The sequence below is a fragment of the Mustela nivalis genome (genome assembly GCF_964662115.1).
Source record: "Mustela nivalis genome assembly, chromosome: 10".
Classification (NCBI taxonomy): domain Eukaryota; kingdom Metazoa; phylum Chordata; class Mammalia; order Carnivora; family Mustelidae; genus Mustela; species Mustela nivalis.
This window is the reverse complement of record NC_139029.1, coordinates 19,847,466-19,862,801: the sequence shown is the minus strand read 5'-3', so window position 1 is coordinate 19,862,801 and position 15,336 is coordinate 19,847,466. Positions and strand designations below refer to the sequence as shown.

General features: G+C 44.0%; 2 protein-coding genes across 4 annotated transcripts in view; one reads left to right on the top strand and one right to left on the bottom strand.

Moving 5' to 3' along the window:
- Window positions 1–15,336, top strand: part of WASF2 (WASP family member 2) — a 937,387-nt gene that overhangs the window by 324,914 nt on the left and 597,137 nt on the right. The window lies entirely within an intron of this gene.
- ATP5IF1 (ATP synthase inhibitory factor subunit 1) lies at window positions 11,048–13,411 on the bottom strand. The gene is made up of 3 exons (XM_082684945.1): window positions 13,171–13,411; window positions 12,996–13,078; window positions 11,048–11,318 (listed from the first exon to the last, which is right to left on the bottom strand). Exons 1-3 carry the CDS (start codon window positions 13,255–13,257, stop codon window positions 11,174–11,176), a joined length of 315 nt encoding a protein of 104 aa, XP_082541071.1. The 5' UTR covers window positions 13,258–13,411; the 3' UTR covers window positions 11,048–11,173.

Below are 15,336 nucleotides of genomic sequence, written 5' to 3'. Positions count from 1 at the left end.
GGAGGTGTGATGGTTAGTCTTGTGTCAGCTTGTCTGGGTGCACAACATTTGGTTAAACCTTATTCCTTCTGTGTTTGTGAAGGTGTTTCTAGATAAGATTAACATTTGAATAGAAGACAAGCAAAGCAGATCAGCCTATCTAATGCGGATGTGCCCCCAACCAACCTAGGGCCTGAATAAAACAAAAAGGTTGACCTTCACACAGATAAGAGGAAGTTTCCTCTTGCCTAGCTGCCCTAAGCCAGAATGGCAGTTTTGCCTGCCTTTGGTCTTGGACGAGAAATATGCCATCCTGGGTCTCTAACTTGCTGATGCAGACACTGGGATTTGTCAGTCTTCATAATTGTGTGAGGCGATTTCTTGTAATAAACTTCTTTCCATGTATATATATAGGGAGAGACCCTATTGGTTCTGTTTCTCTGGAGAACCCTGAATAATATGGATTTTGGTACTGAGAGTGGTCCTAGAACAGAAATTTAAAGATGAGTTTCTGAATTGATTCTAGGGGTTCTGGAATTGGCGTAAAGACACTAATGACTCTATTTCTAGTAGTAAAGATTGCACTGATAGTCCATGGTATGATCTGGCAATAGACATATGCAAAATACTGCCACTAGATCCTTTTAATATTTTATTTATTTATTTGACAGAGATCACAAGTAGGCAGAGAAGCAGGCAGAGAGAGAGGAGGAAGCAGGCTCCCTGCTGAGCAGAGAGACCGACTCTGGGGCTTGATCCCAGCACCATGGGATCATGACCTGAGCCAAAGGCAGAGGTTTTAACCCACTGAGCCACCCAGGCGCCCCCACTAGGTACTTTTAATCAACTACTTATGAGAAGTAAAGATCTGAGTGACTGTAGATATGACACTTTTGAACATTCCTGTCAAACTAAGAAATACAATGAGGGGGCATCTGGGTGGCTCAGTGGGTTAAAGCCTCTGCCTTCGGCTCAGGTCATGGTCCCACGGTCCGGGATGGAGCCCCGCATTGGGCTCTCTGCTCAGCGGGAAGCCTGCTCCCCCCCGCCCCCGCTGCTTCTCTGCCTACTTGTGATCTCTGTCTGTCAAATAAATAAATAAAATCTTAAAGAAAAAAAAAAAAGAAATACACTGAGATTGGCTGGTTACCCCTAGTGTCACTGGACAATGTGGGGGGAGAAAGGGATGAGCGTGGGAATGCAAATTAACACATTCCCTGGTATCTAGTACTTGCTAGCTATGGAGCTGGCAAATGCTTTTCTCTCTATACCTCTCGAGAAGGATCTCCAGAAACAGTTTGCTTTCAGCTGGTATGGTGGCTAATTTTTATGTATTGATTGGATTGGACCACAGGGTACCTGGATATTTGGCTAAACAATTTCTGGCTGAGTCTATGAGGGTGTTAGAGTGTTGCCAGATGAGATTAGCATTTACTCAATACACTGAGTCAAGCAGATTGCCCTTCCCCATGTGAATGAGCACCATCTAATCCACGGAAGTCCCAAATAAAACAAAAAGGCAGAGGAAGGGAGAATTTTCTTTTCCCTGACTACTTAGTTGGGACATAGGTCTTCTGTACTTAAACTAAAACTTACATTATTGGTTTTCTTGATTCTCAGGCCTTTGACCTCAGGCTAATACCACATTACTGGCTTTTCTGGGTCTCCAGTTTGCAAATGGTAGATCGTGGGATTTCTCAGCCTCCATAATGGCCAAGCCAATTCTGTACATGCTATTGGTTCTGTTTCTCTGGAGAATCCTGACTACTATATACAGCTGGTGAGGCCAGCAATAGACCCTCACTGTTCTGCCTCAGGAATATACCAGTTCTCCAACTCTATGTCAAAATTCGGTTCAAGGAAAATTGATCACTGTCTTAGCCCATTTGGGCTGCTATAACAAAATGCCATAGACTGGGTAGCTTATAAACAACAGAATTTTTTTTTTCACAGTTCTGGTGGCTCGAAGTCCAAGATCAGACAGACAGCATGATTAGGTTCTGGTGAGATCCCTTTTCCAGGTTTCTGACTATTGAACTTTTCATAGTATTCTCACCTGGCAGAAAGCGAGTGAGAGAGTTCTCTGGGATCACGTTTATGAGGGCACTAATCCTATTCTAATCACTTTCCAAAGACCCCACCTTGTAATACCATCACACAAGAGGTTGTAATTTCAACATATGAATTTTGAGGGGTATGAACGTTCAGGCCATTACAGTCACTTTTCCCTTCCATGAACTATCACACTTGTCCATCACATTGATGACATCATGCTAATGAGACCTAGTGAGCAAGAAGTAGCAACCGATCTAGACTTCTTGGTAAGACATTTGTATGTGAGAGGGTGGGAAATAAATCTGACAGAAATTCAAGGTCCTTCTACCTTTGTGAAATTTCTAGGAATCCAGTGATGTGGGGCATGCTGTGGTAGCCCTTCTAAAATGAAGGGTAAGTTGTTTCATCTGTCCCTCCTACAACTAAAACGGAGGCATAACCCTTAGTAGGACTTTTTGGGGTTTGGAGGCAGCACTCTTCAATTTTAGTATATGTGCTGCCGAAGCGAGCACGAGGCAGCACTCTTCAGTTGAGTGTATTAGTTCAACCTGTATGCTGAAAAACCTGACGAGCTGCTCGTTATGAGTCGGGGTCAGAGCAAGAGAGGAGACCAGGATCCTCCATTTGGGTCATACTTGGGTCATCCAGCAGACTCAGTGGTGCCTAAAGCGTCAGTGGCATATGGGGAGGCTGTTTGGAATTTTTGGCAGGCCCATACAGATGAATTGCAGTGTAGACCCTTAGAGTTTTGGAGCAAAACTCTGCTATCCTCTGCTGACAACTACTCTCTTTTTGTGAAATAGCTCTTCGCCTGCTCTAGGGCCCTAGCAGAAATGGAATGCTTAGTCATGGACCAACCAAATTACCATGATACCGGCAGTGCCCATCATGAACTAGCTCTTTTCTGACTCACCAAAGCTATAAAGCTGGGCATGCACAGCAGCAGTTTATCATCAAATGGAAGTGGCACAGATATATGATTGGGCCTGAGCAGACCCAGAAGGCACAAGTCAGTTACATGAAGTATCCCAATTGCCTGTGGTCCTACTCCGGTTACATGATTTTCTCTTTCCCTGCCTGTATCTGTGGCTTCTTGTGGAGTTTCCTATAATCAGTTTACATAGAAAGAAAAGACTCAGGCCTGGTGTGTAAACGGTTCTGTGCAATATGTAGGCACCAACTGAAAGTGGACAGCAGTGGGACTATAGCCCCGTTCTGGGACATCACGAAGGTCAGCAATGAAGGAAAATACTCCCAGTGGGCTATACTTCAAAGTGAGCCCCAGGTTGCTCACTTTTTTTGGAAGAAGAAATAAGGCTAGACATGCAATTAGGTTGTGGCTGTGGCTAATGCTTTGGCTAGACATGCAATTAGGTTGTGGCTGTGGCTAATGCTTTGGCTGGATATAAGGGACTTGGAAGGAATATGATTGGAAAATTGATGACAAGAGAATTAGGGGAAGAGGTATGTAGATAGACCTCTCTAAGTGGGCAAAAAAATGTGGAGATATTTTTGTCATATATGAATGCTCACCAAAGAGTAATCACAGCTAATGAAATGTTAATAATCAAGTGGACAGGGGCGCCTGGGTGGCTCAGTGGGTTAAAGCCTCTGCCTTCGGCTCAGGTCATGATCTCAGTATCCTGGGATTGAGCCAACCATCAGGCTCTCTGCTTAGCAGGGAGCCTGCTTCCCCCTCTCTCTCTGACTGCCTCTCTGCCTACTTGTGATCTCTGTCTGTCAAAAAAAAAAAAAAAAAAGTCACCTGCTTTAAAAAAAAAAAAAAATCAAGTGGACAGGATGACCTATTATGTGGATACCAGACAACCTTTTTCTCCAGCCACTCCTGTCATCACCTAATGGGCTCATCCACAAAGTGGCCATGGTAGCAAGGAGGGTTGATATGCCTGGTCTCAGCAATAAGGACTTCCACTCACCAAGGCCAACCGGACTATAGCTATACTGTTAAGTGCCAAATCTGCTAGCAGTAATGACCAACACTGAGCTTCTGATATGACACCATTCCTCAGCATTATCACCCAGTGGTGGTAGGTTGGTTACATTCCATCATGGAAGAAGCAGTGTTTGGTTCTCATTGGAATAGACACCTTGGATAACAAAGTTGTCTTCCTTGCGTGCAATGCTTTCGCTAAAACCATCATCCATGGGGTTACAGAATGTGTTATGTACCATTATAATGTTCCACACAGCATTGCTTCTGGTCAAGGAGCTCACTTGGCAGCAAATGAAGTGTAGCGATGGGCCCATGTTAATGGAGTTCACTGATTTTACCATGTTCCCTACCATCCTGGAGCAGATGGCTTGATAGGACAGTGGAATGGCCTTTTGAAGACTCAGTGCTAGCTGCGTGGCTATACCTTGCAGGGAGTGGGCAAGGTTCTTCCAAAAGCTGTATATGCTTTGAGTCAGCAGGGCTCAATCTCATGACCCTGAGATCATGACTTGAGTTAACCAAGAGTTGGACGCTTAACTGACTGAACTTCCCAGGTGCCCCTTGAATAGATGTCTCTTAAAGAAGGTATACAAATGGCCAATAAGCACACAAAAGATGCTCAGTACCAGTAGTCATCAAGGAAATGCAAATCAAAACCGTAAGGTCATACTATTTTATAACCACTAGACAGGTAGAATCAAAAAGCCACAAATAACATATTTTGGTGAGGCTACAGGGAAATGGGAACTCTACATTGCCGATGGGAACATAAAAATGCTGCAGCTGCTGTGGGGAAAAAAATTTGGCAGTTCCCCCATAAGTTGAACATGGAATTGCCATATGACTTAGCAATTCGACTCCTAGGTGTGTATCCAGAAGAACTGAAATCTGGTGTCCAAACAAGTACTCCTATGTGGATGTTTTAGCAGCACTATTCATAATAGCTAAAAGAAAAAATAAAAAGGAAACGAGCCAAAGGGCCATCAACTGATGAATGGATAAGCAAGTGATCCATACGATGGAATATTACTCTGCCATAAAAAATGAATGGAGCGCTAAAAATATGCTACATGGATGAACCCTGCAAACATTATGTTAAGTGAAAGAAGCCAGATTCAGAAGGTCACATCTGTGATTACATTTATATGAAATGTTCAGAATAGGCAAGTTGTTAGAGTCAGAAAGCAGACTAGTAGTTAGGTGGATGGGCAGAATAAAGAGTGACTGTTTAATGGATATGCAATTTTTGAGGTGATGAAAATGTTTCAAAAGACTAGAGGTGATGTTTGTACAACATTGTGAGTATACTAAATGCCACTGAATTTTATTTTTTATTTTTATTTTTATTTTTTTAAAGATTTTTTATTTATTTGACAGGCAGAGATTACAAGTAGGCAGAGAGGCAGGCAGAGAGAGAGAGGAAGAAGCAGGCTCTCCACCTAGCAGAGAGCCCGATGCGGGGCTCGATCCCAGGACCCTGGGATCATGACCTGAGCCGAAGGCAGAGGCTTTAACCCACTGAGCCACCCAGGCGCCCCGCCACTGAATTTTATACTTTATATGGTTAATGATTAATTTTATGTGAATTTTACCTCAATTAAATAATAGTGATGAGCAAGAGGGAATCTGTGGGGTCTTGGTAAGTGGAAGTCCGTATTGTGAGGTTGTGCCAGGTGGCACCAAGTGAAGCAGTGGCATGTGTGTCCCCGTGCTTCTTTGTTCCTTTGACTGCTTGAAAATTTTTGGTTCATTTCTAGTGCTTGAAGTTAAGATTTGTCAACGTGGGATACAAGTAGTTTAAGCGCTTTCTGTTCTAATAAAGGAGTCTACCTAAAAAGAAAAGGGAAAGGAGGAAGAGAGGGAGGGAGAGAGGATGGAAAGAGGCAAGGAGGAAGGAAGGACTGAGGAGTAGGACATGGCGAGGAAGCTTATAAGTGGCCAACCCAGCCCTCGGAAGATTGGTAGAAACTAGCACCCTACCGCCAATTCCTCCCCATCACTCTCCCCATCCTCCACATGAACAGGCCGAACTATCGTCAATTCCCAGTAACTCGCAGTATCTCTCAATGCCAGACTTCTTCAAATGCTGTCACTCAGACTTGAATGTCACCCCATTCTTTTTACCTGGCCTGTCATACCTCTTCTTCTTTTTTTTTTTTTTTTTAAGAATTTATTTATTTGACAGAGATCACAAGTAGGCAGAGAGAGAGAGAGAGAGAGAGGAGGAGGAAGCAGACTCCCTGCTGAGCAGAGAGCCCGATTTGGGGCTCGATCCCAGGACCCTGGGATCATGACCTAAGCAGAGGCTCAGAGGCTCAGAGGCAGAGGCTTTAACCCACTGAGCCACCCAGGCGCCTCTGTTATACCTCTTCTATCATGAGGTCCCTTTGAGTCCCAGGCCTGGGTGGAATGCCTGTCCAGGGTCCTTCCAGAACTCTTCACTCACTCCCTTAGAACACTTCCCACATTATTTAACCACTTGTTTTTCCTAATAGGCTATGGGTTCCACAAAGACAGGAGCTGTGGGATGCCTGTTTGGCCCAGTGGGGAGAACATGCAGCTCTTAGTCTCTGGGCCATGAGTTCAAGCACCATGTTGGGTTTACAGTTAAAAAAAAAAAAAAAAGATAGGAGCTGTGATTGTTCTGTAGTTGTATTCTCAGTGCATACCAAGTGGCCAGCTTGTAGTAGATGCTAAAGAATATTTTTAATGAATACATTTTAAAAATCTGAACGTGGAATATGTAGATTATACAGCAATGCATATTCAAGATCAATGGAATGACCCAGGGTCTTCTTTATAGGAATTAAACAACAGGTGACCCAGAGTAGATGCCACCCTTAAACTAGAGTGCACTGCTTAATGAGCAGGGTATGGGCTGAATTTTAATCCTCCCTGGCCCCTTTAGTTAGGTGTTCTTATCGGGTGAACAACCTGCCCAACCATATCAACAGATCCGCAGGGATCCTTTAAACCAGTGGGTCACAGCTCTGGTCACATATTGGAAAAGGTGGGGGGGGCATTTTGAAAATACCCAAGTTCACACCTTGGTCTCAGAGATATTGGTCCTGAGACTTTGGCTTAAATTTAAAACTCTCAGGTATTTTGATGTGCTGCTGGGTTGGGAATTACAACTTCGGACTTTCTGATGTGAAAATTTCAAACTAGACTCCTTTGCAAACATGTGTTTGCATCATCTAGGCAAGCACTGACATACTGATAGGGTTCCTGATGCAACCAAAATGCTAAGTGCCAATGCCAACACCAACCAGCGGCACTTCTACATTTACTTCCTGGGATCTTCACCATTACCACTCATTCCCAGATCAGGTGTGCCCCCAGCCTGTCCCACATTTTCAGGGAGGAACTAATAATGGGCCGCTGAACCACTACACTGGGATTGCAACCTAAGTCTGTAGGAGCAGGAGCTTTTCTTTTTTCTTTCTTTCTTTTTAAAGATTTTTTTTATTTATTTGAGAGAGAGAGAAACAGCGTGAGTGTGTGCAAGCAAGGGGAAGGGATAGAGGGAGATGCAGACTCCCCATTAATCAGGGAGCCTGATGCACAGCTCAATCCCAGGACCCTGGGATCATGACTGATCAAGACAGATGCTTAACTGACTGAGCCACCCAGGTGCCCCTGTGGGAGCAGGAGCTTCGAAGGAAAGTTCTTCTCGGTAGAAATCTGGTTGTTTCACCTTGATAAACTTCACAATTCCCTGCTTCGGTTACTTGGCTTATGAAATTGGATGATGAGCATTAAGGAGGGCATGTGTTGTGATGAGCACTGGGTGTTATACACAACTGATAAATTAGTGATCACTACATCTGAAACGACGTATGTACTATATGTTGGCTAATTGAATTTAAATAAAAAAAATGAATGGCATGGATCTATTTGCCAGAAATCTCATGAGGTTTAATGAGCAAGTAATTGTGACATATATATATATATATATATATATATATATATATTTGTGCAATTGTTAAATAACTTCCATAACTTCATTGTGTAAAATTCCAAAGAAATCTTAAAAAAAATCACTCCAGTGATTTTCACACAGATGGTTATGAAGCTGCTTCAACAATCTGCTCATGCAGTTGTCAGGCTTCTCTGGTCCCTGCCTTTCCTGAGTTTTGTTTGTTTAAGTTTTCTTGAGATTCTGAGACAATAGCCACTGTTCTTTAAAAAAAATCTCTTTTTCTCCATTGTAAGCCAGACTGTGCTGGTTATCTGTTACTTGTAAACAAAAAGGATTTTATTCCAGGGAATAATATGTTCTCAAATGTTAATATGGTTTGTACAAGAATAATCTTTTTTTTTAAAGATTTTATTTATTTATTTGACACAGAGAGATCACAAGTAGGCAGAGAGGCAGGCAGAGAGAGAGAGGGAAGCAGGCTCCCTGCTGAACAGAAAGTCCAATGCGGGCCTCGATTCCAGGACCCTGAGAGGATGACCCGAGCTGAAGGCAGTGGCTTAACCCACTGATCCACCCAGGTGCCCTGTACAAGAATAATCTTAACATATCTTTTTATTCTGAAATAGCCTTCATATGAAGAACTATATTATATGTATTTTTATAATAATCTGCTTCTATAAGTGTTCTATGCCCAAGAATGCCAGCAAATGTCATGAGAAACTATGTGTACGGTGGTCCTTAAACTTCAGTGGACATTAGAATCACTTGGGGAAGCTTGTTAAACAGATTTCTGGGTTCAATCCTCAGTTTTAGCCATCTGTGATGGAGCCCGAGAACTTACTTGCCTTTCCAACAAGTTCCCAGGCAATGCTGATGCTGCTGACTTGTGGGCAGTTTAAGGACCTCTGCTGTAGGGATGCCTGGGTGGCTCAGTTGGTTAAGCATCTGCCTTTGCTCAGGTCATGATCCTGGGGTCCTGGGATTAAGTCTTGCTTGGGGCTCTTTGCTCAGCAGGGAGCCTGCTTCTCCCTCTGTCTGTCATTCCCCCTGCTTGTGCTCTCTCTCTCTCTGACAAAGTCTTAAAAACAAACAAACAAACCCCTGCTGTAGTATTTTCCAAATTCCAAGAAACACCTGGGGAATCTTATGACTTGTGTTATGTGTCTGTGGTTACTGGTTTAAATCACATCACTTGAGGTGCCTGGGTGGCTCAGTGGGTTAAGTCTCTGCCTTTGGCTCAGGTCCTAATCTCGGGGTCCTGGGTTCGAGTCCCACATCAGGCTCTCGGCTCAGCGGGGAGCCTGCTTCCCCATCTCTCTCTCTGCCTGCTGCTCTGCCTACTTGTGATCTCTGTCTGTCAAAGAAATAAATAAAATCTTAAAAAAAAAGTATATCACATAAATTATCTTAGGATTTTAGGAAAGATATATTTATTTTTTATTTTTAGATCTTATTTGTCAGATTGAGAGAGAGTACAAGCAGGGGGAGAGGCAGGCAGAGCAGGCTTCCTGCCAAGCAAGGAGCCCGATGCAGGACTCCATCCTGGGATCCTGGGATCCTGACCTGAGCCGAAGGTAGCCCATTAACCGACTGAGCCACCCAGGCGTCCCTTAGAAAGATATATTTTAAAAATATATTTAAGAAATATTTTTATTTTTTTGTAAAGATTTTATTTATTTGACAGGCAGAGATCACAGCTAGGCAGAGAAGCAGGCAGAGAGAGAGGAGGAAGCAGGATCCCTGCTAAGCAGAGAGCCCAACTCGGGGCTTAATCCGAGGAGCTCAGGATCATGACGTGAGACGAAGGCAGAGGCTTCAATCCACTGAGCCACCCAGGCGCCCCGAAGAGATATTTTTAAACTGTATTTTTAAGTAATATTTGTATCTTGCTTTTATTATAGCAGGATAAAAAAAATTAACCACAGGTATATCACAACAAAAAAGACCATGAGTTACCACTTTCATGAGTTCAGGTAGTCTTAAATTAAGCTGCTCCAAAAATTATTCACTTTATCTTCCTAAGAATTCAAACTTACTCTTCATCTTCCACTTTTTGCTTGCTTTATTTGATCATTATTAGAGTGGTTTTAATTTAAAATAGATCTCAAGAGCAAATGGTATACTCAGGAACATCCCTGCTAACAGATCTATTGTGGACTACAAGTCACGAGAACACTATCAACTACAAACTTAAGGGATTTTGTAAGCCTTTTAGTAGGGCCAGGTAGGGGGAGGCTCACAAAAATGCAAAATGGAAGATGTTACTGGTTCAATAAAAAATTTTAACTTTTGGGACGCCTGGGTGGCTCAGTTGGTTAAGCGGCTGCCTTCGGCTCAGGTCATGATCCTAGCGTCCTGGGATCAAGTCCCACGTCGGGCTCCTTGCTCTGTAAGGGAGCCTGCTTCTCCCTCTGCCTGCCTGTCTGCCTGTGCTCACTCTCTGACAAATAAATAAAATCTTAAAAAAAAAAATCTAACTTTTTAAACTTTGTACTGTTGTAAAGTTAAAAAAAGAAGGCATGTGACTTGTTATTTTTTGCACTCCATCTTTGAGGTAATCTTATTTCTGACCACTTGAATCTCAGCATGCACATGTCAGGAGTGTCTATAAACTTTTTTACTAGCCGCATCCACACTGGACATGTGTTTTGGAAACAGACATCTAGTATCTTGTCGGCAGGAGTAAGGTCAATGACTTGTCTGAACTTTTGTCAATGATCCTGAAGGCCTTTTTGTAATGGGGTCTCACAATAAAGACTAAGCAGAGAGCCCGATGTGGGGCTTGATCCCAGGACCCTGAGACCATGACCAGAGCCACAGGCAGAGGCCTAACCCTCTGAGCCACCCAGGCACCCCTGATTAATTTTTTTTAAAGATTTATTTATTTGAGAGAGAAAAAGAGAAAGCAAGAGAGTACACCTAAGTGGGAAGGCAGAGAGAGAGAGAGAATCTCAAGCAGACTCTGCCCTGAGCAGGGATCCTGAAGTGGGGCTCAATCCCACGACCTTGAGATCATGACCTGAGTCCAAATCAAGAGCTGAAAGCTAAAACAACTAAGCTACCCAGGCACCCCTATGCAATTCATTTTAGAAGTTCAGTAGTAGTTTCCAGAGAGTGGAAGAAGGCATTAGACACAATTCATTGATGATGATTTATTATAATCTGTTGGCAGCACACAGATAGATATTAATAAAACCAGAACTATGTTTCCACAGAAGTGGGCGATGATATATATATAGCTCGTCTATGGGAACTGCACACATTTAATCATCGTCGTCTTTTAGATGTTTGATCTTCTTCTTGTGCCGCTCAATTTCTTTCTGCAGACGCTCAATTTCCTTTAAATGATGGGTGATCTCCTCTTCATGGTGTTTCTTCAAGGCTGCCAGTTGTTCTTTAGTGCGTGCTCTACAAGGATACAGTGGCTCTGCATTAAATCCCAATCATTAACCCACAGAGACCTCTAAGCATTACCTACAATACCTAAGGCAAAGAACAGGAGTCCCAATTCCACTAGAATCTGGTTGGTCATCCTCTTCTACCTGCTCAAGCCCCACTAGTGAAAGAATACTCCATCTTGAGATATATTCACCTTAAGACTGACCAAAATGATTCCATTTTCCTGGTGCCAGTGCCTGCAATTTCATTATTTATGAGTTATTCTTTTCAGATTTCTCATTAGAAAACTCAAAAGAGGTGTAACATTAAGTCTCATATACCTTACGAAAGGAACCACCCAGAGATCAGAATCTCTTTTTTTCGGGGTGGGGGTGGAGTGGGCAGAGCAAAAGGAGGGAAGGATGGACAAATAAAGATGTCCTATCTCAATTTACCTAGGGCTTTCTTTGCCTAGGGAAATGCATGGCTCACTGTAAAGGTCAAAATGAAGGGGGTAAAGTACTTGGAAGTCCAATTTAGGTCTCAAGAAGGGACATTCAAATATTGGTTTGGGCACATACCGGCCTCAGTTTTCCTTAAGTGTAAAATGTTGATGCCGAATTAGATGGCATCTAAGGGCTGTGCCTTGGTTCTCTGGTATGGCAGGTGCCATGCTGATAGTTCATAAGAGTGAGCAATAAAGGGCAGAAGTTAAAAGCTAGACCAAAGCAGAAGAGGCAGAAGTGAGATTAGATCCACACCGCTCCCCACTGTGGACAGAAGTCAGTAAATGATAATTTAGGGCTAGGAAAGAGTCCCTTGGGCAAACTGCTCTATACTCTTATGGAGGAGAAATTTATCCAGTCCAGCGGCTGGGCTGGGCTGGGCTGGGCTGGACTGGGCTGGGCTGGGCAGGGTAGGGCAGGGCTAAAGTCTCCAAGAAGTAGGGGAAGAGGGTTCCAACTAGGAGCTGCTGCCTTGGTTGGAAGCACTCTGGCAGAATTGAAGACTTGGGGTCTAGAAATGGCTGAGGATCTGGAGAGCCAGGAACTCCATGGGGAGGAGAAAATAGAGAGTAGAGGGGTTATGGGTGGTTGAAGGCCGAGGGAATCAGGGTGTTTTCAAGTATTGGGCAGTGGGACCTAGACATCTTGGAAAAATCTGGAAGCCATTTTACAAGACCGGGGAGAACTCCGTGGGTGGGCATGATAAGTGATTCAGGAAGAGTTCTGGAGACTCGCGGGTGGAAATGGCTTGGGTTGGGGGCCTCCGAACTGTTCGGCAGCGCACCGGGAGCTCCCTATAGGTGGTGACAGTCAGGACCTCAAGTGTTGGGGATAATGGGTTCAGGGCCCGCTAGTTCTATTGGGGGACGGGCGCCCAAAGGACCAGGGAGGGAAGGGTAGGGCCACTGGATTTTTTTTTTCTTTTTAAAGATTTATTTACCTATTCGAGAGAGAAAGAGAGTGAGAGTGCGAGCGAGAGCGGTGGGGGAGGGGCAGAGAGAGAATCCCAAGCAAATTCCCCTCCCAGCACTGCGCCTGACCCCTGGCTCGATCCCGCAACCCGAGATCACGTCTGCAGCGGAAGCCAAGAGTGGGCTGCTCAACCGACTAAGCCACCCAGGTGCCCCGACGATTGTAAATTTAAGAAGGATCGGAAGGCCCCGAGAGATCTGGACTGGACTCGGGGCTCCGTGGACCTCACCGGAAGTATCGCTCCTCTTCAGCTTGCTCTCTCTTTCCAAAGGCCCCACCTGCCTCCCGGATCGAGCCCGCGCTGGAGTCTGGCTGCGAAGAGAGATGGGAAGGTCGGTAAAGGTGCAAAGGGGAGATGGAACCCGCGCTCAGGGCTGGGGCTGCGGACACTACCGCCGGCGTACCCGTTCGGAGCTGAAGCCTCGGGCTTGCAAGGCCCTAAAGCCCCCCACGCCCAACCAAATTCGGGCCGCCGAAGTCGCGACAGCCATTGTTGTTGGTGCAGGACCTCTCCAGTCACCCGCGGTCGAGCCTCTCCGCAGGCGCTAATGACTCTGGGAGCCAGGCAGCCAATGGTTTCGATGGAGAGGCGGGATGAGCCCAGGAGTAGCGAATTAGGAAGTGGAGGGGGCGGGGTTCCTGCAGCTCGCAGCGAGTCCTGAGCGAGAGGCGGGCCTATTCGTAGCCAATCACTAGCAAGGTCTTTGGGGCCTACGGCCTGGAGAATAATATTGGAGTTAGGGACACTGAGAAATCCAAATCCGGGCTTTTGGACCCATCAGCGTGAGGAGCCCTCAGAGCGAGGGATACACCCCCTCCCACGATTCCAATCCTGAAGTTGTTATTAAGCACCCAAAGGAAGCCTTCCCTTTCCTGGACTACTAGCATCGATAAGTTATCTAATGTAGGGGTTGGGGGAGGGGGTATGTCCAGGATGCTCCAATTTAGCGTTCTGGGGAAAAAATTTTATATAAGTGTATGTGTATGTAGTCTCTTAAGAGATGTCAGTGTTCTGTTGTTGCACTGACATTACACTCAAGTCGGAGTTTAAAAGTCACTTCAGAAACTTCTCCTGACCTTCTTAGTCATTCTATTACAGCTACGTTTTGTTCTTTCTCCCTCTGTCTTTGTGCTTTTCACCATTTGAAGAAGGGCTTTGGTCAAGTAGACACTGAATTAATATTTGTAAAATGTATTAATATGTAATCGAACAGGCTTCATCACTGGACGTTTGGCAATGTGATGTAATGAAGTGGAAAAGAGCTTAAGTAGGAGTCTGGGGGAAGTTTTTGCCATGACCTTCCTTTCACCATCTAACAAATGTGAACAAGACCATAGTGGATTATAGCCTTTTCCTAAGTGATTTTTTTCTCTCTGGGCCCAGTTTTTCTTCCTTTAGATGAGAGCGTTGGGCCAGATTATTTTGTGATTATAAAAATATCTTCTTTGCTTTCTGTGAAATTGTAGAACTGTTTTTATTGATCATCTTTTGGTTGGAAAAATAGCAGCCCTAGTTTGTATGACTTAAATGATAGGAAATTCCTGCTGGGCACATTTTCAAATGTTTGTGGCAGAAAACTTGGAAAAATACAAAAGCAGAAGGATAGAAATAATAATCACGTTTAAGCTCACTACCCAGTGGTAATTATTTCCTGGTGATAGTTTCTAGGTGATATTTAAGTGCCATTCTAGTTTCAGAAACTGATCTATTTTTCAGGAGCTGCTGTTTCTTGATTATTTCCTAGGCTAGGCACTCAATGCAAGGTTTTAATGAGTTTGTGCAAAGGATTGTGTATGGGGCGCCTGGGTGACTCAGTGGGTTAAAGCCTCTGCCTTCAGCTCAGGTCATGATCTCAGGGTCCTGGGATCCAGCCCCACATCTGGCTCTCTGCTCAGCGGGAAGCCAGCTTCCTCCTATCTCTCTGCCTGCGTCTCTGCCTACTTGTGATCTTTGTCTGTCAAATAAATAAATAAAATCTTAAAAAAAAAAAAAAAGGAATTGTGTAGGCACTAGGATTGTCTGTAAAAAAAAAAAAAAAAAGGAAAATAACCAGTGTTGGTGAGGATGAGGAAAAACTGTAACCCCCATACATTGCTGGTGGGAATGTAAAATGGTTCAGCTACTGTGGAAAATAGTTTGGCAGTGGCTTAAAAAGTTAAATACAGAATTAACATAAGACTCAGCAGTTTCACTTCTAGGTATGTACACCCTGCCCTAAATTGAAAACTGTCACTCAATTACATGTACACACGTTCATAGCAGCATCATTCACAATAGCTAGAAGGTGGAAACAATCCAAATGTGGTATATTTATGTAGCAGATTGTAGTATATTGTGGTATATTTATGTAGCAGAATAACATTCAGATATAAAAAGTAATGAAAAAAATGACACATACTATATTTTGGATGAACTTTGAAAACACTATGCTCAGTGAAAGAAGGCAGACACAAAAGATCACATATTGTATGATTGGATTTATGAGATGTCCAGAATAGGTAAAGCCATAGAAGCAGAACACAGATTGCTGTAAGGGGTTGAGTATAAGGGGAAATGGGGGGGAGCTACT